Source organism: Eretmochelys imbricata, chromosome 14 (genome assembly GCF_965152235.1).
Source record: "Eretmochelys imbricata isolate rEreImb1 chromosome 14, rEreImb1.hap1, whole genome shotgun sequence".
Taxonomy (NCBI): domain Eukaryota; kingdom Metazoa; phylum Chordata; order Testudines; family Cheloniidae; genus Eretmochelys; species Eretmochelys imbricata.
Genome location: NC_135585.1, coordinates 32,148,473 through 32,175,136, shown reverse-complemented (window position 1 = coordinate 32,175,136; position 26,664 = coordinate 32,148,473). Strand labels below are relative to the sequence as shown.

The 26,664-nt window shown below is 52.5% G+C and overlaps 1 protein-coding gene across 1 annotated transcript; it reads left to right on the top strand.

The window, feature by feature from the left end:
* The first annotated feature begins 1,274 nt into the window (after positions 1–1,274).
* Positions 1,275–26,062, top strand: LOC144275199 (uncharacterized). Its single transcript, XM_077834360.1, has 5 exons — positions 1,275–1,343; positions 3,578–3,690; positions 10,087–10,161; positions 10,390–10,623; positions 20,820–26,062. The coding sequence occupies exons 2-5, from the start codon at positions 3,657–3,659 to the stop codon at positions 23,000–23,002; spliced, it is 2,526 nt and encodes an 841-aa protein (XP_077690486.1). The 5' UTR covers positions 1,275–1,343; positions 3,578–3,656; the 3' UTR covers positions 23,003–26,062.
* Positions 26,063–26,664: the final 602 nt, after the last annotated feature.

Genomic DNA, 26,664 nt, shown 5'->3' with positions numbered 1-26,664 from the left:
CCGTGCCCTGACCCCTCTCCCCACTGGTACCAGAAATCTTTTCCCCACACAGGCACCTACAGCCTGTGATCGAGTCATCTCTTAACCTTCTCTTCAATAAGCTAAATCAGTGGTTTTCAACCTGTGGTCTGGGGACTCCTGGGGACCCACAGACTGTGTCTAAAATTTCCAAAGGGGTCCACATCTCCATTTGAAATTTTGTAGGGGTCTGCAAAGAAAAAAGGTTGAAAACCACTGAGCTAAATAGATAGAACTGCTCAAGTCTCTGGCAGTAAGGTGGGTTTTCCAGGCTTCCAGTCATTCTGGTAACTCTTTTCTGAGCCCTGCCCAATTTTCCAACATCCTCTTTGAAGTGAGGACACCAGAGCTGGGCTCAGTCTCCAGTAACAGTCTCGCTGACACCATCTGCAGAGGTTTTAGGCGTTGCCAGCCTCCAGGATTGTCCTGGCATCTCCAGGAATTAAAGATTCATCTTGAATGAAAGATTGTGTCATGCCATGGAACCTCCAGGAATAGTCAAACTCTCCTTTAGCCACAGGCTGATAATCCTGATAGTATCAGTAGAGCCCTGCAATTCTGGGGCTATCCGCTTTATATCCTGGACGGTGTTTGCAGATCGGATATGGATACAGATTGTGTAACCGTGCAGGGCTGTAATTACCGGGATCTACTCGATATTAGGGGCTTTGTCTTATATATGCAACTATATCCACCCCAACTCCTGCAAAAAAAAAAAAGGGTCCTGATTTTTCACACTTGCTACTGGGTCAGACTAGCTGTATTAGGATGTCACAGATTCTTGTCCTGTCCTGCGACCAGGCCAGAGAGTGCTAGGAAAGGCTTTCGTCTAACACTGAACCAGGGGCTTTGGTATAGTAAGAGGAGCAGCATTAGCCCCACAGCGACTCTCACTGCCTCCTTGTAAGAGTTCTGCCTAGCTCCCCCCACAACCCCGCGCTGCTACACTTTTTAAAAGTGTCTTTCTTCTTGTGCCCAATTTCTTCCTCGGGAAAGGCAGGAGGGGGGCTGGATTTCAACAGCTGTTGCCACTAGAGGGCTCTGGATGTGGCGCAGGGAGGGGAAGCTGTTCTCTGCCTCTCTTTCTGCTCATTGTATCCGGGGTTGCACTTCCCAGGGCGCACGGTGGCTGCTGCATCCATAGTGAGCCGGGAGCCCGGGCTGAGCCGCCGCTGCTGCTCCCCAGCAAGGTCTGTGCGGGGAGAGCCCTTCCCTAGCGCCCCTCTGTGCCCAGCGGGGGGTGGGGGCTTTCCGCGGGGGCTGGAACCAGCCCCTGAGGCAGCCCCGGGCTCTGCCGACACCAGCCCCTGAGCCGGAGCCTGCAGGTGAGGGGAGAGACCCGGGGAAAGGGCCGGGGCCGGGCAGGAAAGTGACTCTGCACCAACGGCCCCTCCTCGCCCCAGCTCTGCTCCCGGGGGGGCGGGGGTCTGCGAGTCCCGGAGCTGCTGCCCCCCCTGACCCCCCCCGGCTCTGCCCCCCGAGCGCCTGCAGGAGCCGAGCCAGCGCCGGGAGAGCGAACGGCCCGGCCGGGCCAGGGACCGAGTCTCCCAGCCCGAGGGGAGAGGGGGCAGGAGGGAGACAGGGGCAGAGACTGGCAGGGGCAGCAGGAGCAATCAGTGGGGAGGGAGGTTCCCGGCTCCCAGCCCTGCCCAGCCCCGTTCCCTGCAGCACCCCGGGCAGATTGACTTCCCTGGGACAAGGGGAGGCGCAGGGAGAGGAAAAGCCAGTTCCTGCCTCTGCCTGGTCCCCGCGCTGCTGGGGGGATGCGCTGCCCTGGGGACCCTGTCAGTGGGATCCCCCAGAGCGGCTCCTTTGATTCTGCTTCTTTCTGGGGTTTGGTTCAGAGACTCTGTGCTCTGGGGGGGGGGGTAACCAATGTCTAGGTGGGTTTGGTCCTGGTGGGAGGGGCCGGGTCTGCCCAGGAATAAAGTAACCTGGGGTTTTCCCAGCATTACAGAGTCTAGCGTTTGTCTGTGGGGAAAGGACCTGGGGGAACAGGGCTGCGAAATGGACCAAAGTCCTTCCTGGAACCTGCTCCATCCCCCTTCTTCCCCATGCTTCCTGGAGGTGCGCCAGATCTGAATTTGCATCCAGCTTAACTGAACAGAGCTGAACTGCAGCCAGTGGGGGAATTCACATTTGTAGCTGCTATTGGGAGCCAGCTGTCTGCCTCGCCGGGGGCAGCTCTGTAGGGCAGCCCTTGCCTCTTATGAGCCTCCTCTTTCACCTACAATTGCAGCTGGCTGCCTCCAAAGCTTCCCTTTGCTGCATCCTGAGCGCCACCCCTCGGCCCTGCCATACGCCCCAGTGCCTTAGCTGCTGTACTCAGTGTCACAGATCCATGGGACCGGTGCTACGCCTGAGCTTTTTAACAGTCCCTTGTAGGATCCACTTCAGTGGCCAGACCCCTCGGGATCCCACTCATTCTTCAGGGCCTCACTTCCTCCCAGGCTGAGCCTCTGGGCTCCAGCCTCCCTGCTGCATGCCCGAGTCCAGCTGAGCCAGGCTCCTGGGCAGAGACCTGTCATAGAATCATAGAATATAAGGGTTGGAAGGGACCTCAGGAGGGCATCTAGTCCAACCCCCTGCTTTGGGAGGAGGGATAGCTCAGTGGTTTGAGCATTGGCCTGCTAAACCCAGGGTTGTGAGTTCAGTCCTTGAGGGGGCCATTTAGGGGATCTGGGGCAAAAATTGGGGATTGGTCCTGCTTTGAGCAGGGGGTTGGACTAGATGACCTCCTGAGGTCCCTTTCAGCCCTGATATTCTATGATTCTATGATTCAAAGCAGGACCAATCCCCAGCTAAATCATCCCAGCCAGGGCTTTGTCTCTGTCCACTCTGCAGAGCCCAATGCACCTCAGCCAGGATTTGCAGTGACACCCAAGCAGTATTTTCAAACCGGAGCAGGGTTGGTTAGTCCCCTGAACACAGCCCTGGAAGTCCTGAAGTTAGCATGGAGAAGCAAAAATAGCTTCTCCCACAACACCCCGTTCCATGCCCTGCTGGTCACCTTCCAGTCCTGCTGCGAGGCTCAGTCCAGTTCCTTTCTCTGGGTGGCTTGTTCCAAGGTATTGATGTGCGGCCCACTGAGGTTTTCCATTGTCTTCTTGTGTTTTCCATTGCACTGGGTCGGCCTTTTAATAACCCATGCAGTCCACAATGACTCATATGAACACCCAAGTCTTAGTCCTGCTCTGAGAGCAAATGTCATCCCTTGCCCACCACTGGGAAGCAATGCAAAGTACTGAGGGAAACTGAGTCATGAAAATCTTGCAAAACGTTCCCACTTCTTCGCTGTCAGTCTGTGTATGCCTTTCTCTTTCGCTGCATCCCAGTGTAGCGGCTGGGGCCGGTTCGCCCCCGGGTTGGGGAAACACAACGCAAAGGAGCAGACCAGGGGACACGGATGAGGCAGTGGCTTAGCAGAGGAATGGATGTGGTCGTGCCGCCACATCACTGTGCAGTGAGGATCGTCGCGGGGAGCTGTGACAGACCTGGGGGGGGCGGGGTCGTGGCTGGGGCAGCAGGTTCTGACTCAGGGTGTCTCTGACTGTTTCAGGAGCTGGTGAGCTTTGAGGAGGCGGCTGTGTATTTCACCAAGGAGCACGTCTCACCGCAGAGCCCCCTGCAGGGACGCCATGCAGGAGAACTACGAGAACGTGATCTCGTTGGGTAAGGATCCCACTCATGCTGCTTTCCAGGAGGCATGGGAAGCGCCCGGCTCGGCTTCTGCTCAGGGCCCTTCCCTGGTCCCTTGGTCAGCCCAGTCGTCTCCAGAACCTGTGTAGGGGAGGTGGTACGCTCTGCATGTCCTTCCACAGCAGCGATGCTGAGCTCTACGTGCCCAGGGCCTTCAATGGGGCAGCAGAGCTGCATTTCCAGGTTCGTTTTTATACAAATCTTCCCAGAACAAGCTGCCTCTTCAGAGAGGACCTGGGCCCAGAGGAGACAGGCTGGGATTCAGGACACCTGGGTTCTTTTCTGGGCCCTGCTGTGTGTGGGACCCTGGGCACATCCCATTCCTTCTCCGTGATTCTGTTTCCTCTCCCATCCTTCATCTCCCCTAATTAAAGGATCCACTCTTCAGGGCAGGGACTGTGTCTCACTGTGTGTCTCTGTCTAGGCAGTACTCTGCACGATGTGGCCCTGGGGAATCAACGATGTACTAGAACACACTAACAATCAATAGGCTAGTGGCTTATTATTTGTTCTCTGCCTTAGCTATTGTCTTGTCTCTGGGGTGTAAATCCCTTATTCTCCTATAGGGGACACAGTACCGCAGATGCCCAATACACACGGCTTGTGTAAATCAGCATAATCCATTCAAGTCAATGGGGCATTACTGATTTACACCAGTTGGGGATCTGGCCCCATTGACTCGAGTGGAGCTCCGGCCCATTGACCCCAGCTGGGGAGCTGGCCCACACGGAGTAAGAGCAGCAAAGAACTAGCACTTTAGCCTTAATGTTGAAACCCGGAGACATAAAGCGAGGCTTCTAAATCCAGGTGGACTCTAAATGCACCTCGCTGGATTTGGGGATGGGCTCAGCTCCTGCGACTGAAGTGCAAGTGCAAGAGAAAGAGAAGTGAGTGACAATCAGGCTGCCCATTTAGGACCCGAAATAGGGATTTAGGAGCCTGGTGTTAGGCTCCCAAGTTGGAAAAAGCATGTCATTGCATGTACTAAAGCAGACGAACGTCCGTAGCTGCAAACAGGCAGCCAGTGTGAAGAGTGTCAACAGATTCAGGCCCTTCGCCAAACACAGTGCAGCCAGTCTGTACGGTGACAACCAAAGAACGGTGCGTTCTGTGCAGATGACGGCAGAAAAGAATGTCTGATCATCTCGTGAGCCTCTCCCACACCCTGGGGTACCTGCATTGGAGTCACTTGGTGTCATAGAATCATAGAGCTATAGGGTTACAAGGGACCACAAGGGGCATCCTGTCTAACCCCTTGCCAAGATGTAGGATTTGTTGCATCTAAACCATTCAAGACAGAGGGCTATCCAGCCTCCTTTTGAACCTCCAGTGAAGGAGCTTCCACGACCTCCCCAGGCATCTGTTCCATTGTCCTCCTGTTCTTACAGTGAGGAAGTTTGTCAGGAGATTTAATGTAAATCTGCTATGCTGCAGTTTGAACCCATTGCCTCTTGTCCTGTCCTCTGTGGCAAGAGAGAACATCTTTTCCTCCATCTTTTTAGGGCAACCTTTCAAGTATTTGAAGTCCGCTATCACTTCCCCCCATGTCAATGACCACCATAGAATCATAGAATATCAGGGTTGGAAGGGACCTCAGGAGGTCATCTAGTCCAACCCCCTGCTCAAAGCAGGACCCAGACCCCTAAATGGCCCCCTCAAGGATTGAACTCACAACCCTGGGTTGAGCAGGCCAATGCTCAAACCACTGAGCTATCCCTCCCACCATCATGTGCCCCACTATCATGTCACAGCAGCACACGGTCTGGTCTATGCCCCAGCCTCTCACCAGTCCCCTGGGAATGACCCCATTAGTGGGCTGGGCCCCAAGGTCCTGCACGGCTCCACTGGGTCCTCCAAGACTCCCAGCCTGGGGCACTGGCACCAGTGCTCCCTTTCTCTCTCCAGGGCTCCCTGCAGTGAATCCAGCCCAGACAAACGCCTGGAGGAGGCCTGTGCAGTGCCCCTTCAGGATGCAATGCTTAGTGAATATTGGTAGTGACACAGGCAGCCTTTGGAAAGCAAGGTACCATTTATTAGTCCCCTGGCTACAGAATGTGGAAGTCCTTAGGGCAGCCCAAAGAGCTGTGTCCATGATGGGCCAGCCAAGCTGTGGTGGACCCATCCTTCTCCTGTCCCCCAGTCCAGGCTCCTGAGTCCCCCCAAAAAGCCGCCTGCTTTCAGTCACCTGACACCATGTTCTCCAGCTCCGTTGGGCTGGGTTTTCCTGCTGTTCATTGTTCAGTGGTTGGGGCATCTCTTGGTCTTGCTGGATCCTCTGATTTGGGTCAGTTTCAGCCTGTTCTTTAATGACCATTTCCCCCCCAGACCAGGTGGTGACATGCACATGCCTCCTGCGGTGCTCCAGGAGCAGCATTAACCCTTTGGGACCCATTGGGGAGAGATGCAATGTACAGAGGGACACTGAAGCATACTGAGGCTTCATAAAAATATTACAGAAAATTCCCACTGGGCTTCATTCCCCTCTTGCTCACCCTGGGGTAAATTAGGAGTAAGCCACTGAAGCCGGATACTCCTCAGGTATAAATCAGCATCAGGCCTTTGACTTCAGTGGAGCTGTTTTAAGTCACACCAGCTGGGGATCTGGCTTCTTGAAGTTCCATCTGTGTAGCCCCGGAGAGCAGCCTGGAGCTCTCCAACCTGCATAGGAGCAGCATGACACTTCTGAAGAGGCCGAAATGTAGATCAAGACAAAAGGGCAGCTCAGCCTTCTAGCCAGATTCCAGGCTCAGCTGCTTTTCATTAAACCTTAGTTCTCAACAGGGGCTGAGAGCTAGGGGCCTCCAGGAAGACTGTGGCTTTCCGTGACCTTACCCTGCATATCAACAGCCCTTTCTCAAGCTGCAGATTTTAACCTCTCCATGTTTGGCAGCTGTAGTTTTATGCGGGTGTGAGCCAGCAGAGGTGTTTATGAGCCTCTGCAGTATAAAAAATAATGATGTGGGTATAAAAAGCCTTAGGTAGGATTTGAAATAATCAGCGCCCTGTCGTGCTGGGTGCTGCACACACACACGGTGACCGAGGTCAGGGCCCCGTCGCGCTGGGCGCTGCACAGACACACAGTAAGAGGTAGCCCCTCCCTGAAGAGCTAAATAGACAAGAAAGATGATCAAGTGGGGAAATTGAGGCACCAAGCGGTAAGGCAGTTTATAGAAGGGGTCAGAGGCAGAGCTGGGAATGAAACCCTGCTCTCCTGAATTGCAGGCAAACGCCTTTAAACATAAGGCTAGCCTGCCTCTCCTTGTCTGCCTTATAAAATCATTCACTTTCCTTCAACCGTAACAAAAAATCATGGGGCTATTCAGTCAGAAGGGGAAGTGGCTAGGAATTGGGTGATATCCCTTTAGAGTCACAGAGTTTAAGGCCAAATGGGACTATCAGATCATAGTTTGAGCTCCTGTATATCACAGGCTGCCAGCATCCTCCGGCACCCGTACACTCAACCCAGCAACTGAGGGGAGACTAAAGTCAGTGAGACCAGTGGTTATTTTTGACAGTAATTTCCAAGGATGGATTTCTTTGCTGTGCTCTCCAAGCAGCCCAGCTCCGCTCCCATGATGTTATCTAGATAATGCAATTAAAAGACCCTTCTTCCCCACCTGTGCCAGGGAAGAAGCCAACAGCTTCAGAAGCATATCTCTCCCAGCTGCCTCACTTACCAGCCTGCAATTTTTACTCCTCCTCCTCTTCATGGCTGCAAGAAGGACTCCAGCTCCGGTTCCTAGTCCCTTGTGCTGTAACCCAATTCACTGTCCTTTGCGGTGAAAACTAGAGAGCAAGAGGCAGCTGCAGACAGGTCCCGGCAGGGGAAGGAAACAAAAAACAGTATCCAGCTGCAGCCAGATGCTGAACTCTGTGCTGTCTTGGAGAAAGTACCATATTCACAGCCACGGAAGGAAGGAGTCCACCTGTCCCTCATCCAAATAAGTGAAGTAGCTGAGAGCTCATTTGCTTCGGGCTCTCTGCAACCATTAGGAACTTATTTCAACACTTATTTTTATCTAAATGAACACTGAGATTCTGAACCACAATTCTGTGGCAAGGTGTGATTAAAAACTACATCCAGATGAAGTTACGGTTGATAATAGTACATATCAGTAATTGAGGATAAGATACATTACAAGGATGTTATCTGAAAAACCAAGCATTATAATTCTAGGAGGTTCAGTTAAGGTTAAACTTAAAAAGAAATCCAGCACACACATTGAGGTACAGAAATGCACAGCTAAGTCACTCAAACAACCTTAACTCTGCCCTTTAGCAACACCATGAAATAGCCACATGTGTGTGATTAATCCAGTTTCGTGTTTGTGAGTGCTCACAAGCAATTTAAAGGGATATCACCCAAATTCTGTACCCTACAGAAGGAGGGATAAGTAAAGGCAGCTAGGGAATGAAGCCTGACTCAGAGGTGGTCATATGTCCTAGCAAACCGTTTAACATACTGAGCCGTGGGTCCAGATCTGAGGCTGTGTATTTTGGGAATGATGTTAGCCTCCCATTACATTTTAGTATCTGAAGATAGGAGATAACACCCGCCACCTCTTTAAAATCACCGGGTTAAAATTCAGCCCCTAAATCCTTGTTCAAGCACCTAAGTAAAGCCAGGTGTTTAAGCATGTGCATGGTTCTCAGAACATGAGTATTCCCATTGGAGTCCTACTCATGCGCTTAAAGTTTGGCACCTACTTAAGTGCCTTGCTGACCTGGGTCCTAAAAGCTAGAGCCGGTTTCTTCAGCTGCCCCGATAGCTCTCAAGTCTGGGATGGCCCACTGACATCACACACTGCGTGGGGGTTGTTGGCTATTTTGACAGCCGTGGTGGCGGGAGGCGGAATGGACCATTTGGGTTAACTGCTCAGGAGCCAAATTAAATAAGAAAAAGGGGATTGCTGCGTCCAAGGTGCCTGTGCTGCATAGCTCTGGGCATGGCTACTCCACCTGATCCAATGACTGTTCAGCATTGCAGAGGATGTTGTGCAAGAGCCACCAAGTGACCAGAGAGAGCAGGGAGTATCAGTGTCTCTCAATACTGCACGCTTTTCAACGGGAGTTCTCAAAGCACTTGCCAAAGGAGGTCACTATTTTTATCCCCATTTTACAACTGGGGAAACTGAGGCATGGAAGAAGGCAGTGACTTGCTCAAGGTCACCCAGTCGGCTGGAGTTGTGCATAGAACCCAGGTCTTCTGAGTCCCAGTCCAGTGGACCATCCATGAGGCAGCCACACTGCTTATTAGTCACTAGGAGCATCTGTCCTGGCCTACATGATAAAACCAAGGCTAAGGGATGTGATCAGCCTGTAACCAGCCCATTCATCCTAGATTCACAGATTCCTGGGCCAAAAGGGAGCCTCTTGATTTTTCTGCTTCTGGAAAAAGGGCGCTACGTCAGCTTCCTCCATTAGCATGGCTGGTAGGAAGCCATGTTGGAATCCACGTAGCTGGGCTAAGTTCTTCAGACTCGTATTTTCTAGAGGTCTGTTCCTGCATCAGTGGAGATTTTTCCATCGAATTCAAAGAGCACAGGATCAAGCTGAGATCCTGCCATGCTGAGCTCCCTACTTAGCTGTCTAGAGCTCCCTCTGTGTAGCTGATAACCAAAGTAAAGAGGGTCACTTGATCATGGTTTACCAGTACCGATCTGAGAAGGAGATTTCTGATAGCAGATGGGCTCCTTGATCTAGCAGACAAAGGCAGGCGGAGATCCAGCAGCTGGAAACTGAGGCTAGATAAGTCCGAATGGAAAATAAGGGGCATGCTTTCAACAGAGAAGGGAATTAACCATTGGAACACTGACATAGGCCTGTGGTGAAGTCTTTACTTGGGCTCGGTGAATGAACTGTGGCTGTCTGTTGATAGTCCAGCAGTCAGGGTGTTAGCCTGGGACTCTGAAGACCCATATTCAGTTCTCTGCTCTCCTACAGATTTTTTTCCTAGGGACTTAGTCTCTCTGTGCCTTAGTTTCCCATTTGTAACATGGGGATAATAGCACTGTGTTACCTCACAGGGGTGTTGTGAGGATGAGAGCAGCGAAGGCTATGGGGTGCTCAGATGTTCTGATAATGGGGGCTGTGTAAGTACCTTAGATCTCTTTCTAAAGTTGTGCTAGCTCAACCACAAGATATGGGCTGGGAGAGGTTCTCTGTCCGGTGTGATATAGGAGGTCAGACTAGATGGTCATAGAGGTGTGATCTGGCCTTAAAATCATGAAAATCTCATCTAATCACCTGTCTCTGTCTCCTTTACCTGTGTCATTTATTGATCTGGGTTTGGGTTTTCACCCTTGTATCTAAGCACTTCTAATGTCTGTGCTGTCCCTCTAATGCCAGTCCAATCCGTGTTTCCCTTAGCGGAGGAGATTGCGATCAGCTGGCCCCGGATAACCGCTTTCGCCGAGTCCCACAGGAGGAGAGGATTGGTGTCAGGTAAGTTGTTCTGGGTGGGGTTGAAACACACCTGTGCATTCTTCACGCTACAGAAGTGCTCCTCAGGGTAAATCAAGGGGTGGTCCATGGAGAACACTCCTCATTCACACAGGGAATCAGCCTCAGCAATCCAAGTGCATTACTCCTAATTTATACACAGACCCCTCTAGGCTACCTTCACTTTCCCTCACCTCAGAGCAGCTTGCTGACAGCCCGGCTCCCTTTCAGGTATAGACATGGAGTCAGAGCAGGGCCAGCTGGAGCCAGCCCAGGTGCAGAACTCAGCCGCAGCTGGCCCCAGCGAAGGAGGGATGACCCCTGACTTGCGTCGGCAGCTGGGTCTCATCTTGCAGACGGCCGGCCGGAGCCAGGTGGAGAAGATGCTGCGGGAGCTGGTGAGGGAGCAGAGCCAGGAAGGCAAACGCAAGGCCCGCAAGAAAGCCACAAGGAGTGCCAAGGACGGTCAGTGGTAGATGGGAGGGCAGGGGGCATTAATGGAGAGGAGGGAGGAGGTGCCTGGGGCATGGAGAGCAGCAAGGTGCTGTGTATGTGCATTTGTACCTGAGTGGTGTTATATTCTAGTGACTGGGCCGACAGAGAAAATAAGAGACCTACTACTGCTACAGCTTGTGGGAGTTCTCCTTTAGCTCACATGGGCAAGGCCTGTGTTTGTGGAGCAGAATGATCTGGGTTCATGACCCTGTTCCTCCAGCATTGAGGTGTGTGTGGTTATTAAATATTTAACCTGTAGCTAAGTCCCTGTTTTAAGAACAGATCCCCAGCTGGCATACCTCTCTTGACTGAAATGGGCCTACTCTGATTTATACCCGCTGAGGATCTGGCCAGAGTTTTGTGTGTCTCTGTAAAATCTCCATACAAATAAAGTTAGATGAGCTTGAAAATTGTTGGGTGAGTGGGGAAAATTTGAAGGCAATTGATCAAGGGATTTCTGAGATCCAGTGCTCTAAAATTAGCCCACGTGGCAAAAATTAAGCCATGTCTAAACAGCAAAGTTGCACTAAATTGGTTTTTAAATGGGTTTAATTAAACCAATGTGAACCATTATGCAGACACACTCTGGGCTTGTGTGTAAATGGAGTTATTCTGGAATAGCTTTAAATTCATAGAGTGCAAGGCCAGAAGGGACTTGTCATGACTTGAAAGAGGGCAGTCAGACCTAGTGGTCAGAGCAAGAGTCAGGCGGTCAGAGTCTGAGACGGGATAGATTGTGAACCGAGAATCAGGTGTCAGGAGGCAGGCCTGGTCAGGTTACCAGGAGTTTGGGGTCAGGCACCTGGTTACAGACAGCCATTGAGTAGCGAAGTCAAGGACAAGCCAGGGTCAGAAACCAGAGTCTAGGGTCTGTCGCAGGCATGGTCTGAAGCAGAGACAGACAGGCAGTCTGTGTTGTTGCTCAGATAGCTCCCGCTCATGGCTTCCTGCTCTAAGTACTGGTTATCAGCCAGTGAGGGAGTTGTGAGGGGCCCCCACTCCTGTCCTGCCGAACGCAGCCTCACACGGTCCTCCCATGGGAAACCTGCCCAAGTCTCCTGTGGTGACAGAGGTGTCAGTGGCCCAGAACCCCCTGGGCCCAGATTCCAGCCCTTTGGGGTGGTGCCGGCCCAGGCTTGTCTGGGTGAGCATTGTGGATTTCTTCTACCACATGGGGGCAGTAGACGTGGAAGGCAGGCTCCCAAATGCATTCTTCAGGGCGATAGCCATTCCAGATAATACGGGTGTCCATCGGGAATTGAGGACGGCATTCACTTCACATTCCTCATGACTCTGGATATCAACTGGTGAAGGCAGTGGTGTGGTTCAAGCTCAGTGTAGGGCTTCAGAAGGGAGACATGGAAAACTGGGTGTATTTTGAGAGACTGGGGAAGCTGGAGTTTGAAGATAACTGGGGTTAATCTGCTGGCATGTTGGGAAGGGTCCAAGGAGCTGGTGGTCCAATTTGCAAGTGGGTTGCCTGGTCTGGAGGTGTATGGTGGCAAGCCATACCTTCTGGCCTGCTGTAAATACTGGAGCTTCTTGTCACTGATGGTCTGCATGCCTCTTGTAGGCCGCCTTCGCCACTTCTAGGTGGTTCTTGAGTTCTTCCTAAATGAGATGGATCTGTTGGATCCACTTGGTGGTGGCTGGGGTCGGGGAGGCTGCTGGTAATGCCGGGATGGAATCTGTAATTAGCGAAGAAGGGGTTCCAACCTGTGGAGGCATTGTCAGCATTGTTGTAAGAACGCTCTGCATAAGGCAGGAGTATGGACCAATTATCTTGATGATAATTTACAAAGCATCTCAAGTACTGCTCCAGTATTTGGTTCACCTGTTCAGTTTGCCCTTTTATTTGGGGGTGGTATGCATTGGCGGTGGATGTGCGGATGTCCAATAGGCTGAACGCTTCACACCAGAAGTGAGAGCGGAGCTGTGGCTGTCTATTGGAAACTATGTGGCTTGGAGTCCCTGTAGCCGGACCACATCATGCAGTAGGAGTTGGGCCGTAGCCTCAGCAGAGGGCAGCTGGTTGCAGGAGATGAAGTGGGCCATTTTGGTCAGGCAGTCCACAACCATTAAGACTATGGTGTGCCATCTGACAGGGGGAACTCCATGATAAAATCTAGGCTGATGGTGGACCAAAGACTAGCTGCAGTCTCCAGGGGTACTAAGGCGCCAAGGGCTCTGGTTCAGGGTATCTTGGTACGTGGACAGCACTCACAGGAGTCCACATTTGCTTGGACCTCAATCCACGTGTGGGGCTACCAGAAAAAACGGGCAACCATGCGGAGGTCTTCCGGTGGCCAAAGTGAGCTGCCATTGGAATGTCATGGCGCAGCCATTACAGCTTCAGTCAGGGGTGTTCTGACAAGCACATATATGTGCTCGTCGAAGTATGTTATCTCATCCCGCATGGTGCACCTTAGCCACGGTGGCATGGGCTGTGTCCCTTGGGCAAGCAGGTCTTCTTTCGGGGAGGGTTGAATGAGGGAGAGCAGGTCTTGCTGAATTGTGGCATTAGCAAAGTTACCGGGCTTGAGGAGGTAGGGAGGCTCAGAAGTCAGTTCTTCATTTCCCCGGTAGAATTCCCCCTTCTGTGACAGAGCATCAGCTTTCCCATTTTGCTTTCCCGGTGGTATGTGATGGTAAATTCAAACCAAGAAAAGAACAAGACCCAACTTAGCTGCCTCCGGTTCAACATTCAGGCCTTGGGAAGGTGCTCGAGGTTCTTATGGTTGGTGAAGATCTGTACTGGGTGCTGAGCTTCCTCCAGGTGGTGATGCCATTCTTCAAATAAAGTTTTTATGGTGAGCAGCTGTTTGTCCATACTTTGTCTCGGCAGGGGTAAATTTTCAGGAATAGATTGCACAACGGTGCAGAACTGACGGGGGTCTGAGTTGCTGCGAGAGTGCCACTCCATGCACCATGTTGGATGCACCTGTTTCCACTACTGATGGACAAATTGGGTCAAGGTGTGCTGGGATTGGGGCCGTGGTGAAGGCAGCTTTTAGCTGGTCAAAAGCGAGCTGGGCTTTGGGTGACCAAGCGAATCACGCAGCTTTGCGGTGGAGGGAAGTTAAGTGAGAAGAGACGTTAGTGATGAATCTTCTATAAAAATTTGCAAAGCCACTGAAGTTCCTGAAGGGTTCAGGGTGCTGCCCAGTTGCAAGTGGCTTCCACCTTCTGTGGATCCATCCTAATTCCCTCTGGGAAGATGAAGCATTGCAAAAATCAAATGGTGGTTTGGTTAAAGGTGCACTTTTCCCGTTTGGCATAAAACCATACTTCTATAGTCTCCCCAGGACATTGGTGACAGTTCTGCTCCAGGTTCTCAGGAAATACCAGTTTATGGGCGAGGTAGATAATCACGTACTGGTCTAGGAGATCCCTGAACACATTGTTCACAAAATGCTGAAATGTTCTAGGAGCACTGGTTAAGCCAAACAGCATCACCAAGTATTCAAAGTGACCATATTGGGTACAAAAAGTGGTCTTCCATTTGGCTCCAGGTCTTATGTGCTCTAGATTGTATGCTCCCTCCTCCAAGGTCTAGTTTTTTGAAGATCCTGGTTATCCTCAGGCAGTCCAGCAATTCCAGAATAAGGGGCAAGGGGTACCGGTTATGAATAGTCACTTGGTTCAGTGCGCAATAGTCTACGCAGAGGTTTAGTGACCCATCCTTCTTCACAAAGAGGACTGGTGCCCTCACTGGAGAGCTGGATCGCCAAATGAAGCTGTTGGTGAAGTTTTCCTGGATATACACACATAGCGACTCCAGCTGTGGTTCAGATGTGGAGTATATCTGCCGGTAGGGCATCTTTGCTTGGCATGTAGGTCTATCAGGCAAAAGTCTCTGTGTTGGGGTAGTGAGTCTGCATTTTTCTTTTCGAACACATCCAGGTAGTCACGGTATTTGTCAGGGAAGCTGAGGTTCTGACCTGTTGCCACTCACATCTGGGTAGACCCTGCCATCCAGTGTTCTGCTTCTGAGAGTCTCCTTCCATCCTGGGGCCTAGGTGCAGGTCATTTTGGGGTTGGTTGCGTCATTGGAGACATGCTTTCTGACGATATTCGAAGGAGAAGCTAATGCTCCTCCACCATCAGGAGGTACATGGGTCATACTACTCCAACCAAGGAATGCCAAGAATTATCAAGAAGAATGGGGAACAGATCACATCAAAGATCACATTGTTTCTCGGTGCCCTTCCACTACGGATGGTCTCTTGAATCATTGGTCCCAACAATCAAGGTGACCTATCAATCATCTCCACATGATCCGGTGTGGGTTTTGGCCAGACCTAGAGGGTTTTGGCTGCTTCAGCATCTATAAAGTTGGCAGCAGTCCCGGAGTCTATCATCGCTAGCTATAGGGAGATCTACTGTGCCTGCCCCAAGACCTGCAATCTCAGTAGCAACTGGAAATGCGGAGAGGCACCATGGTTCCCAGGTGGGGCTCTACTAGAGGATGGGGGTCGTTCTGGATCATGGAGTTCACACACACCTCCGCCAGGCCTGGGCTGGTGCATTTCCCAAGTTACTCCGATCTGGGCAGGAGGCAAAGGTGTGTCCTGGTTCCACCCCTCCACCTGCGTAAAAACAGAGGTTCAGCTGTTGTCGATGCACTCTCTCCTCTGGGATCAGATGTCGGCGACCTCGGTCAACCTACACAGGTTCAAGGCTCAGTTCTGCCGGCCTCGGTATGGAGGGCAGGTGTGGGGTGTCGGGCCAGCCCTCCTTTCCTCCTTCCGTTCATGCAGCTGAGAGTCAATGCACAGGGCAAGGGTCAATAAAGGTGCCTAGGTGGATCAGTTTTCAACGCAGGCTAGTTAGTCTTGACCCCGTCATTGAGTCCCCAGTGGAACTGAACTTCTTCCATTCAACATCAGCCACGACCCGTCGGAAATGGGAGATGTAGGAGGTGGCCGGCTCTTGCCCCTGGCAAAACTTCTGGAGGGCAGACTCTGCTGTGCAGATGCAGTGCCGGTCATCAAAGAGGGTCACGAAGGCTTGCAGGAAGGCGTCCCAGTCGAAGAGTGCAGAGCTGTTCCACACCAACAGCGGGGAAGCCCAATGGAGCGCTTTGCCAAAGAGCAGGCTGATGACTAGCCTCACCTTAGTCTGGTCTGTGGGTACGCTCGGGGCAGAACAGGAAGAGCAGCCTGCATTGGTCCAGAAAATCCCAGAATTTCTGACGATCCCTATCGAACCATTCGGGCAGTGGTACTGTGGGGTCTGGTTCAGGTGATGGGTGGTTTGTTCGGGCACAGAGCGTCACTGCTTCTCCCCGTGAGTGTGCTAGCTGCTCGCTTAGGGTCTGTGCATTGAGTGCATGCCTCTCAGCGTGGGTCTGTAGTGCGAGGTTCTCCGCCTGCAGAGGGGTGTCTTGATCCTCAGGTCCCAGGCCACTGGGGGGAGCGGCTGGTTGGAGGGTGGCCAGCCCCTTTCATTGTCTGTGGAGGGGTTGGATGGATGGGGGGAAGAGGCAAAGATAGTCTGAGCATACTGTCATGACAGGGACGAGGGCAGTCAGGCCTACTGGACAGAGCAGTAGTCAGGCCAAATCAGCTACTGGAAAGTCAGAGTCCGAGACAGGCCACAGAGCGAACCGAGAGTCAGGCGTCAGGAGGCAGGCAGGGCCAGGTTACCAGGAGATCGGGGTCAGGCATCAGCCATCCAATAGCGAAGTTGAGGACACATCAGAGTCAGAAGCTGCAGTCTCTGGACTATTGCAGGCTGGGTCTGGAGCAGAGGCAATCGGGTGATCTATGCTGTAGCTCAGACAGCTCCCCTGCATGGCTTCCTGGTTTAAGTACTGGTATCAGCCAGTCAGGGAGCTGTGAGAGGCCACCACTCCCATCGTGCTGGGCAGTAGTCCTGCTGAGCCCAGCCTCACAGGCTCCTCCCATGGGAGCCCAGCCTAAGCCTCCCATGGCAATGCGGAGACATCAGTGTCCCAGAGCCCCCATGGTCCTTGTTCCAGCCCTGCAGATTGTAACAGGATCATCTAGTGTGACTTCTTGGATAACACAGGCCCAAAACAATTCTTCAAGCAGAGCTTTTAGAAAAACACCCAGTCTTGATTTTAAAATAGTCAGTAATGGAGAATCCGCCACGACCCCTTGGCAAGTAGTTCCAATGGTTAATTACCCTCACTGTTAAAAATTTACACCTGATTCCCTGTCTGAGTTTCTCTAGCTTCATCTTCCAGCCATTGGATCATGTTGTGCCTTTCTCTGCTAGATTGAAGAGCCAATTGTCAAATAGTTGGTCCCCATGTTGGTACACCACATTTTACCTTAATCCAAATTAACTTTCAGTGGTAGACAAGCCCTTATTTTGGATTGAGAGGGGCTCGTTTTGGTTTAATTTAAACTGATTCTGAATCAATGAAAGCTCCACTGGTCCAACCAAGAGGTTTGCGCTGGTTTAACTAAATTGGTTTAAATTTGCACCTTAAGTTAAATCAGTGGAACTTTCTCGCCCCTAGTTTGCAGCTGGCCACCGAACCTTGTCAGTATGCGTGTTAAACATGGATCTGTTACAGCCATGTGGGGTAGATGGATCAGGTAGGACACTGAGATCACAAGGGTCGAGTGCCGCAAACCAGCAAGTGTGAGGAAAAGGAGGAAGGACAAGGGGTCATCTAGGCAGAGAAGGAGCCAGAAGGGCTGGGAGTGAGAGACAGGGATCTGACCTGACACCACTGTTCCCACCAGGAGTGAAGGAGTGGATGGTGCAGCAGGGCATGGGTGTGATCTGGATTTCCCAGCCAGGAGGAGCCCCGCCAGTTATGGATAAGAGATGAATTGGGTGTGGGGCAATTTAAGGAGTCGGGAGGGCGATTATGAGAAACTCGAGGGGGCAGGGGCTGGAGGGAGTGGGGAGTTTGAGGAGATTTGGGGGAGAAGGGTCCAGAAGGAGAGGGGGGTTTGGGGGGAGGGGCTACAGGTGAAGGGGGGATTTGGGGGGGGAGAGGGCATTTGAGGAAATTTGGGGAGGAAGCCAGAGGGAGAAGGGGGGTTGAGGATTTGGGTGGGAGGGGCCACAGGGAAAGGGGGGATTTGAGGAGATGTGGGGGGGTATCAGGGGAGGGGCAGGGGAACAAGGGGGGATTTGAGGAGATTTGGGGGATGGGAGGGGCAGGGGAACAAGGGGGGATTTGAGGAGATTTGGGGGATGGGAGGGGCAAACAAGGGGGGATTTGAGGAGATTTGGGGGATGCGAGGGGAGGGGCAGGGGAACAAGGGAAGATTTGAGGAGATTTGGGGGGTATGAAGGTGGGGCAGGAGAATGGGGATTTGAGGAGATTTGGGGGATATGAGGGGAGCGGCAGGGGAACAAGGGGGGATTTAAGCAGATTTGGTAGGCATGAGGGGAGGGGAAGGGGAACAAGGAGGGATTTGAGGAGATTTCAGGGGGTATAATGGGAGGGGCAGGGGAGCAAGGGGGGATTTGAGGAGAGTTGTGACGGGGGGGTCAGTGAGGCCAGGGAGGGGTGTCTGAGAGCTTTCTGAACTGAGGAGGAATTATCTTATTGATACAATTTATGTATTTAGAGCTGGGAAGAAATGGACATTTCAGAGGCAGTAGAAGCATAGGGCTGATGGTGATAAGATTCAAGTACACTAATCAAATATTCAAATCAGTTAAATATATAATGTGCGTGGCATCTCCAGATGTCCTGACAGGCTTACTGGGTGCGTGTCAGGCAGCGCTGCAGGGCTGGGAGTCAGGAGCTCTGGCACAGGGAGGGAAGTGTGAACTAGTGGGGAGAGAAGTGGCTACAGAGAGAATAATGCAGCACATAGGTTTGGCCAATCCATTCTAAAAGACAGTGTGACTGAGGGCCGGTCTACATGGGCCACAGTCTGGATTACAGGGGTGCAAATTGCAGAGGTCACCAAAATGTTGCACTCTGCCGTATGCTGGTGTGAGCTAAAAGGTGCCTAGTCTACGTTAACGTTGTCCATTCTGAAACAGGATTACATCAGTGCATGCTGGGCACTTCTTAGTTTGCACCAGCAGGGTCTACATGGGGCAGTTAGAATGCAAAATTTGGATGTGCTCTACAGTTCACATCCCCATAGTCTGCACTGCAGCGCGGTGTAGACAGGCCCCAAGTCGGGGGAGCTGCTGTATTAGAAACCTAGGTTCTTTTCCCATCTCTGCTAGAAGTGACCTTGTGCAAACTCAGCAATCATAGCTGTAAAATGAGGGGAACAATTATCTCCCCTCAGGTTAAGTTCAGGGGCACCGGAATGGGGGTGGTGGTTATGTGCCCCCGCCACCACTTTTAAAAGCCCTTTTAATAGCCCTCCCACTTTTTACTGGTCGTAAGAATGCAGGGAGGGGGAGGGGTTTTGGGGGGAAGAAGTAGTGCGGGGGAAGGGGCAACTCCCTCCATTGTTAGGAAGCTTCTGCCATCTCTGATTAAGGTTGTGAGCCCTTGGTCAATAAGAGCTGTGAAGCACACCGAAATATTAACAAGTTTCAGAGTGGTAGCCGTGTTAGTCTGTATCAGCAACAAAAACCAAGGAGTACTTGTGGCACCTTAGAGACTAACAAATTTATTTGGTCATAAGCTTTCATGAGCTAAAACCCACTTCATCAGATGCATGCAGTGGAAAATACAGTACGAAGATATATATACACAGAGAACATGAAAAAATGCGTGTTGTCACTGTAATGAGACCAATGGAGACTTGACCTCCTAGACTTCCGGCTCTTAGCTTGTGACTCCGCCCCTTAGGCTCCTCTGTAAAGTATCTTCTCTCTCTGTGAGATCTCCAGTGGTTCATTCCACCCCTCCTGGAAGCATGGCTAAGAGCTTTGTAGCAGCTGGTTTTGGCGGCTTGTTCTTTGTGCCACATTTCTGTTTTGCCTGTGCTGAGAAAGGTGATGTTTGACAAACAGGGAGTTCCGGGGATGCTCTCTCTCTCAGGATCCACTGGACCAAATGACTCCAAATTGGTCACACTTCTACCCTCACCCCATATTAGGGTTGTCAGGAAAGTCCAGTCAAGAAAAGGAATCTTGGCAGTGTCTGGTCAGATGTACTGACCGGGCACCAACAGTCTGGTTACCATGGGGCGGGGGGGTGGCGCTGGGTCATTAACCTGTGCCAACTCCTGCTCAGCTGGGACTGCCTCCTACCTGCAGGCAAGCTCCCTGTCAGGCTGCAGCAGCTGCTGTCCCAGCCCCAAAACAGAGGGAGCCCAGCTCGGGTGGGGGGGGAGGGAGGTGGCGACAATCCAGCAAGCAACAAGGGAGAGGAGGAACAGATAGGGGCAGGGCCTTGGGGGACGAGGCAGAGAAGGGAGTGGGGCCACGAAGGAAGAGGTAGAGCAAGAGTGGGGCCTTGTGGGGAAGGGGCGGGGCAGGGGCCTCAGGGGTCTGGTTACCAGCAATTAGAAAGGTGGCAACTATAGCTGGTATGCCAGTTTTCAAGCTGATCTCACTGTTAGTCTGGATTTCAGAGGGTTTGATGATTAGTTTTAAATCAAAACCTTGTCGCAACCATCCTTAACTGTGTCGTGTGTCCCCCCTCCCCCCCCCCCCCCATCGTCGCATCACAGCGCCTTTTCTCACCACGACTTCAAGGCTACTTAGCCTGGAATCTCCACCTTTGCTTTAAACCATTGTGGAAAGTGGAAGGTTTGGTGCTCCGTGCAGCTCTGACTAGGGGATTGGGGTGGTATGAAGCGAGATGAGGGCAGGGGCTGGGTTGGGCAGTCCTGCAGGCCAGGAGAAGGTGAGTAGGGATTGGATACAGGACAGAGAAGTGGGTGGGCACCGTCCCAGCTCAAGGCAAAGAGAGATGGCTTTAAGTGAGAGTGAGCAGGCTGCTGTAGACAATTGAGGTGCAGAATAAATGAAAGCAGAATGGTAGTTCCCCCATTGCCTCCTCTTCCCCATCCTACCACATGTCACCCAGGTCAGGATTGTCCCCAGCAGCTGTTGGATCCTCCTGGCAGCCATCACTCATGGTTTCCCACAACACCCGGGAATAGTCCCCTCCCACTGAGAGCTCAGAAGGGCTAGGGGTGGGGCGGATTCAGCTCCTGATTTTTCAATCTCCCCAGCAGCTCTCTGGGCTAATCCCTACCGTGGCCAATCTCCCTTCCCCCTCAGCGCAGGGACTGACTTGTGTCTGGGTTCTCCAGCAGGTGACGGGGCGCCAAGTGACAACGAGGAGGAGACCCCCCCTCAGGAAGGCTCTGAGAAGGCAGAGTCACCCGAGGCCTTGCCAGGGAAAACCGAGGGCCCCGATCAGGGTAAAGCCAGCGGGAGCCAGTGCCGGTCAGAAGGGCAGCCACCGCAGCAGAAGAGCCCTGCACCGAGGAAGCAAGAGGGCAAAGCCACTCGCCGTGCTGGCCTCAAGAAGGGGAAAGAGCCCCCACTGTCGCAGCAGCGGGGGGCAGGCGTCTGCACTGAGTGCGGGAAGGACTACGGTTGCGGGCGGGCAGCACAGCGGGTGCAGACGCCGGAGAAGCCGCACCAGTGTGGGGAGTGCGGGCGCTGCTTCCGCCAGCGCTCCATTCTGGCCAAGCACCAGAAGATCCACACGGGAGAGAAGCCCTACCGCTGCGATGACTGTGGCAAGTGCTTTAGCCGCGGCTCCAACCTGACACAGCACCAGCGTATCCACACCGGTGAGCGCCCCTTCCACTGTGGTGACTGTGGCAAGAGCTTCATCCAGAAGTCGGACCTGGAGCGGCACCAGCGTGTCCACACCGGCGAGCGCCCTTACCAGTGTGGCCAGTGCGGCAAGTGCTTCAGTGTCAGCTCCCACCTGGACCGGCACCGGCGCACCCACCTGGGGGAACAGCGCCGCCACCATGCCTGCGGAGGAGGCAAGGGCTGCAGCGGCAGCCCAGCGGCCCGTCACCGGGCCTGCCAGGCCGAGGAGGAAGAGGAGGAGGAGGCGGCAGTGGCTGCCCACCAGTGTCCCGAGTGTGGGAAGTGCTTTGCCCAGCGGGCCTCACTCTCCAAGCACCGCAAGACCCACAGTGGCGAGCGGCCCTACCAGTGCGGTGACTGCGGCAAGCGCTTCAGCCGCAGCTCCAACCTGACTCAGCATCAGCGCATCCACACCGGCGAGCGCCCCTTCCAGTGCGGTGACTGCGGTAAGCGCTTCATCCAGCGCTCCGACCTGGAGCGGCACCAGCGCGTCCACACCGGCGAGCGGCCCTACACCTGCCCCGACTGCGGCAAGAGTTTCAGCGTCAGCTCCCACCTGGACCGGCACCAGAAGATCCATGCTGCCGAGCAGGCCTCCTACCGTTGCCCCGAGCACCTCAAGGGCTTCCTGGCTGCTCACCAGCATGGCAAACTCTTCAAGTGCTCCGACTGCGGGCGCTGTTTTGGCCAGAGCGCGGCGCTGATCAAGCACCAGCGGGTGCATGCTGGCGACAGGCCCCACCAGTGCATGGACTGCGGGAAGAGCTATGTGGCCAGCGGTGCCAGTCCCAAGGGCCAGGTGGCGGCCGGAGGGAAGCCCCACAAATGCACTGACTGCGGGAAAAGCTTGGGTGGCATCTCGCCTCCCGTGCTGCACCCAAGGCTGCGCGCCCAGCAGTGCATGGACTGCGGGAAGAGCCTGGCGGCGGGGAAGCCCCCGCCACCACCGGCAGAGAAGCCATTCAAGTGCACGGACTGCGGGAAGGGCTTTGGGCAGCGCTCGGCCCTGGTGAAACACCAGCGGATCCACACGGGCGAGAAGCCCTATGCCTGCCCCGACTGCGGGAAGGGCTTCATCCAGAAGTCGGACCTGACCATTCACCGGCGCATGCACACCGGGGAGAAGCCCTACCGCTGCCCCGAGTGCGGGAAGTGCTTCAGCGTCAGCTCCAACCTCATCACCCACCAGCGCACCCACCTGGGCGAGAAGCCCTACCAGTGCTCCGAGTGCGGCAAGAGCTTCATCCAGCGCTCAGAGCTCACCATCCACCAGCGCGTGCACACCGGCGAGAAGCCCTACAAGTGCCCCGAGTGTGGGAAGTGCTTCAGCCGCAGCTCCCACCTCAACCGGCACCAGCGCACCCATGCCGGCGACAAGCCCTCACTGCTCTTCGCCTCCAAGAACTCTGCCGCTGCCAGCAACCCCCTGCAGGCCTCCTCCGCCTTCTCCTCTGCCTCCTTCTCATCCCCACTGGGCACTTCCTCCACCCCCCTCCCCTCCCTGCCCTCTTTCCCTTCCTCCCCCTCGCCTATCTCCATCCCTGCCCTCTCCAACAACCCGCTGGATCTGCCCTGGGCCCTGTCCTTCCCATCCCGCGCCTTCCCCCACCCTTCCTTCCCCTCGCCTGCTCCGTCTGGGGCCCCAGCCTCGTCACTGATAAACTAACCGCTCCCCGCAGCCTCTCTCTTCCCCCTCGCTCCCCCTAATTCTTGCCTGCCTCCCTCCTTACTCCCCATGAATCTTGCCTCTCCCCCTCCAATCTCCCACCTGGCACCCCGTAATCTCAACTCTCCCTCTCCTGGTACCCCATGAATCTCGCGTTCTCTCCAACTCCCCCATTGTCCCCACTCCTGTTCCCTCCCCCATCCCCACCACCACTGCCAACTCTCTTGCAGTTTCATGGTGAGTCTCGTGATATTTGGCATTTTCCCTAAAGCCCCAGCTCCTAGAGCAGGGGATTTTCATGAGAATTTCAGCTTAGAAAATTTCTCGTCCTCCTGGTTGCAGAGAAAAGCAGGAAAACATGATCCCTGGCGGCTCGGACACCAGAAGGCAAATAATCTCAACGCTGAATTTAGTATTTTTAAGCCAACTTCCTGATTGTTTTGGGGCCTGGCTCCTGCTTTTTGAAGATGTGGGGCTGGTGATACTGCAATGGGGCCATGGCTATGAAGCTGGTCTTGTCTTTCTCCTTTCTCCAGTCCTTCTCTTCCTTCAGCATTCACGCCATCCACCTCCTCTCCCCTTACCATCCCTTTGACCTTTCCCCTGGACTGGCTTCTCCCCTTCTCCCTTCCCATGTCCTCAATGCCTGTACCACTGACCCCTCCGATTCTGCTGGACGACATCCTCATTCAGCCCTGCAGCGCTGGACCAGATCCCCTCCCTGGCTCATCACCAGCTTTGGCCCCTCTCTGGACAAGGCAGTTGCTGAGCCCTCTCCATCTCTGATCCTCTCTATCTTCACTCCGTGAGATCCCCACAGGGATCATGGTGCTGTCGTAAAAGGACTCTTAGGAGGCCCAGGCCAGAATGGAAAGGCAGATAGGCTGAGACTGGAAGCATCCTGTGCTGAGAGCAGCAGCAAAGTCCCATGCTCCTCCGGTGAGTGGAATGAACAATTCAATCCCTACCCTGCAGAGGTTCAAGTGTCCAGAGACACAACAGCCTAGCAAGCCGAGCCGTTGACTGCATGGGCTACTGGAGTGCTGGCATCTCCATACTTGTAGACTAAGCATAGGTTGGCAGGGGAAGGTTAAGGTTAGAGCTGGTCAACATTTGTCATATTTTGATGAAAAATTATGTTGACCTTTTGAATTTTGATTAAAAAGAAAAGAGAAGAAATTAATTTTCCAACATTGATTGTGAATTCCTCCCCCCTCCTTTTTTTTTTTCTTTTTGAACATCTCTAGAGCATGGCCAACATTGTCTGGAATTTCAAAACTTCTGTGCAAATTTTAGAATGAAATTTTGAAAACTGGACCTGAAATTTTAATTTTTATTATTTTTTTGCTTCCCCTCCCCTTCCACCCTGTTTTTTGACTGCCTCTAGTTAGGATCATCACTGAAAAGCTAGGTAACAGTTATCACTCAAACTAATTTCATTTGGCTTGTCCCATATTTCTGCTGCCATGTTGGATCAATTACTATCTCTGACTGCTCTTGCGACTCTGTTTTCCAAGTCTGTTTCAATTTTCCTTTTTTAAAATTTTTGTAACCTTGTAAATAGCCCAGTGATAGTTTTAGACTGTGTAAATATTTTTTAAAAATCTATTTTCCTGTTACTCGTAGAGGAGAATGCTGTGTTTTAAACACCTGCTGTACTGTAATGAAGAAGGGAGGACTGATCTGGACTTAGCCACCCTCCGAGCACACTACTTGATACCCAAAGAGAGATTCCCCTTCAGCCCTGGACCATTTAAGAGACTAAAGAGTCAGTGTGGTAGCATCAAATACTTTAGACTACTTAAATCCATATTTAGGCTGGTGTATCCAACCACCAAGTGTCCAGCATATCCCAAATCACCCTTGCATTTTGCAACTGCTGTCACGTATTCCCACATCCCAGCTGGAATTTCATGCGCCCCCCCACCCCCAAGTGTTTGCCTTCAGCTCCCTCTTTCTGCCACACGTGAGCAGGCAAGGCGCCTCCCTGGCTTGCCTTTCGCTATCCCCTGGCGCTGGATCCCAGCAGGGAAGGAACGCATGGGAAAAGCAGAAGGCAGCAGCAGAGGGCCCAGCTGGCAAGGATGGAATATGAGGGGATTCAGTACAAGCCACATGATCCCCTGGCTGCCTCCCAGACAGCAGCCCTGATACTTCAGGATCCATCCCCCCCAGCATTTTCAGCACCCTTCAGACAGGACCGAGACACTCTCTCCAGCACTCAACAACCCACCCTACTCCCTGCAGCTTGCCAAGGTTTGTGCAGCCTCATGTCCTGCCCCATCATTGCTGGGGGCACCGCAGTGTTAGAAGATAACATAAGAACGGCCGTATTGGGTCAGACCAAAGGTCCATGTAGCCCAGTATCCTGTCTTCCAACAGTGGCCAATGCCAGGTGCCCCAGAGGGAATGAACAGGCAATCATCAAGTGATCCATCCCCTGTTGCCCATTCCCAGCTCCTGGCAAACAGAGGCTAGGGACACAATCCTGGCTAATAGCCATTGATGGACCTATCCTCCATGAATTTGTTTAGTTCTTTTTTGAACCCTGCTATAGTCTTGGCCTTCACAACATCCTCTGGCAAAGAGTTCCACAGGTTGACTGTGCATTGTGTGAAAAAATACTTCCTTTTGTTTGTTTTAAACCTGCTACCTATTAATTTCATTTGGTGACCCCTAGTTCTTGTGTTATGAGAAGGAGTAAATAACACTTTCTTATTTACTTTCTTCACACCAGTCATGATTTTATAGACCTCAATCATATCTCCTCTTAGTTGTCTTTTTTCCAAGCTGAAAAGTCCCAGTCTTATCTCTCCTTGTATGACAGCCGTTCCATACCCCTGTTCATTTTTGTTGCCCTTTTCTGAACCTTTTCCAATTCCAGTATATCTTTTTTGAGATGAGGCGACCACATCTGCATGCAGTATTCAAGATGTGGGCATATCATGGATTTATAAAGAGGCAATATGATATTTTCTGTCTTATTATCAATCCCTGTCTTAATGATTCCCAACATTCTGTTTGCCAGAAGCTGCAGTTAATGATGACGTGCAGAGTGGTTGCAAGCATGCAGATTAACTCATTAAATCATTAGAGAACCAAGGTGGGTGAGGTAATATCTTTTATTGGACCAACATCCATTGGTGAGAGAGACACGCTTATAAGCTACAGAGAGCTCTTCTTCAGATCTGGGAAACTTAGCCCTGGTCTACGCTGCAGAATTACTTGATATAACTACATCACGCAGGGGTGTGAATGATCCACACCCCTCAGCGACATAGTTATACTGGCCAGACAATCACTACACTCTCGAATGAGCTCACACAGAAAAATGATAAAGGACAAAACCTCTATCACCAGTGAACACTTGCCACAAAGTGATCCCCCCGTAGCTGACCTCTCAGGCCTCATCCTCAAAGGAGCCTGCTGAACACCTTCAAAACATGAGCCTGGGCGTTTAAATTCATCACTGTGCTAGACACCTAAAGTCATGGTCTTGATAAAGACACTGGATTCATGGCTTGTTCTATTTATGTAACCCGCTAACCCCCTTCTTGTTCTGTGACCTCAACGGTGTTAGTCACATTTTGCCTTGAATGGTCCCTTAGAATAGTGGCTAACGACTTATGCTGAACTAGCTGTTCGAGCTCGTACTTCGCTGT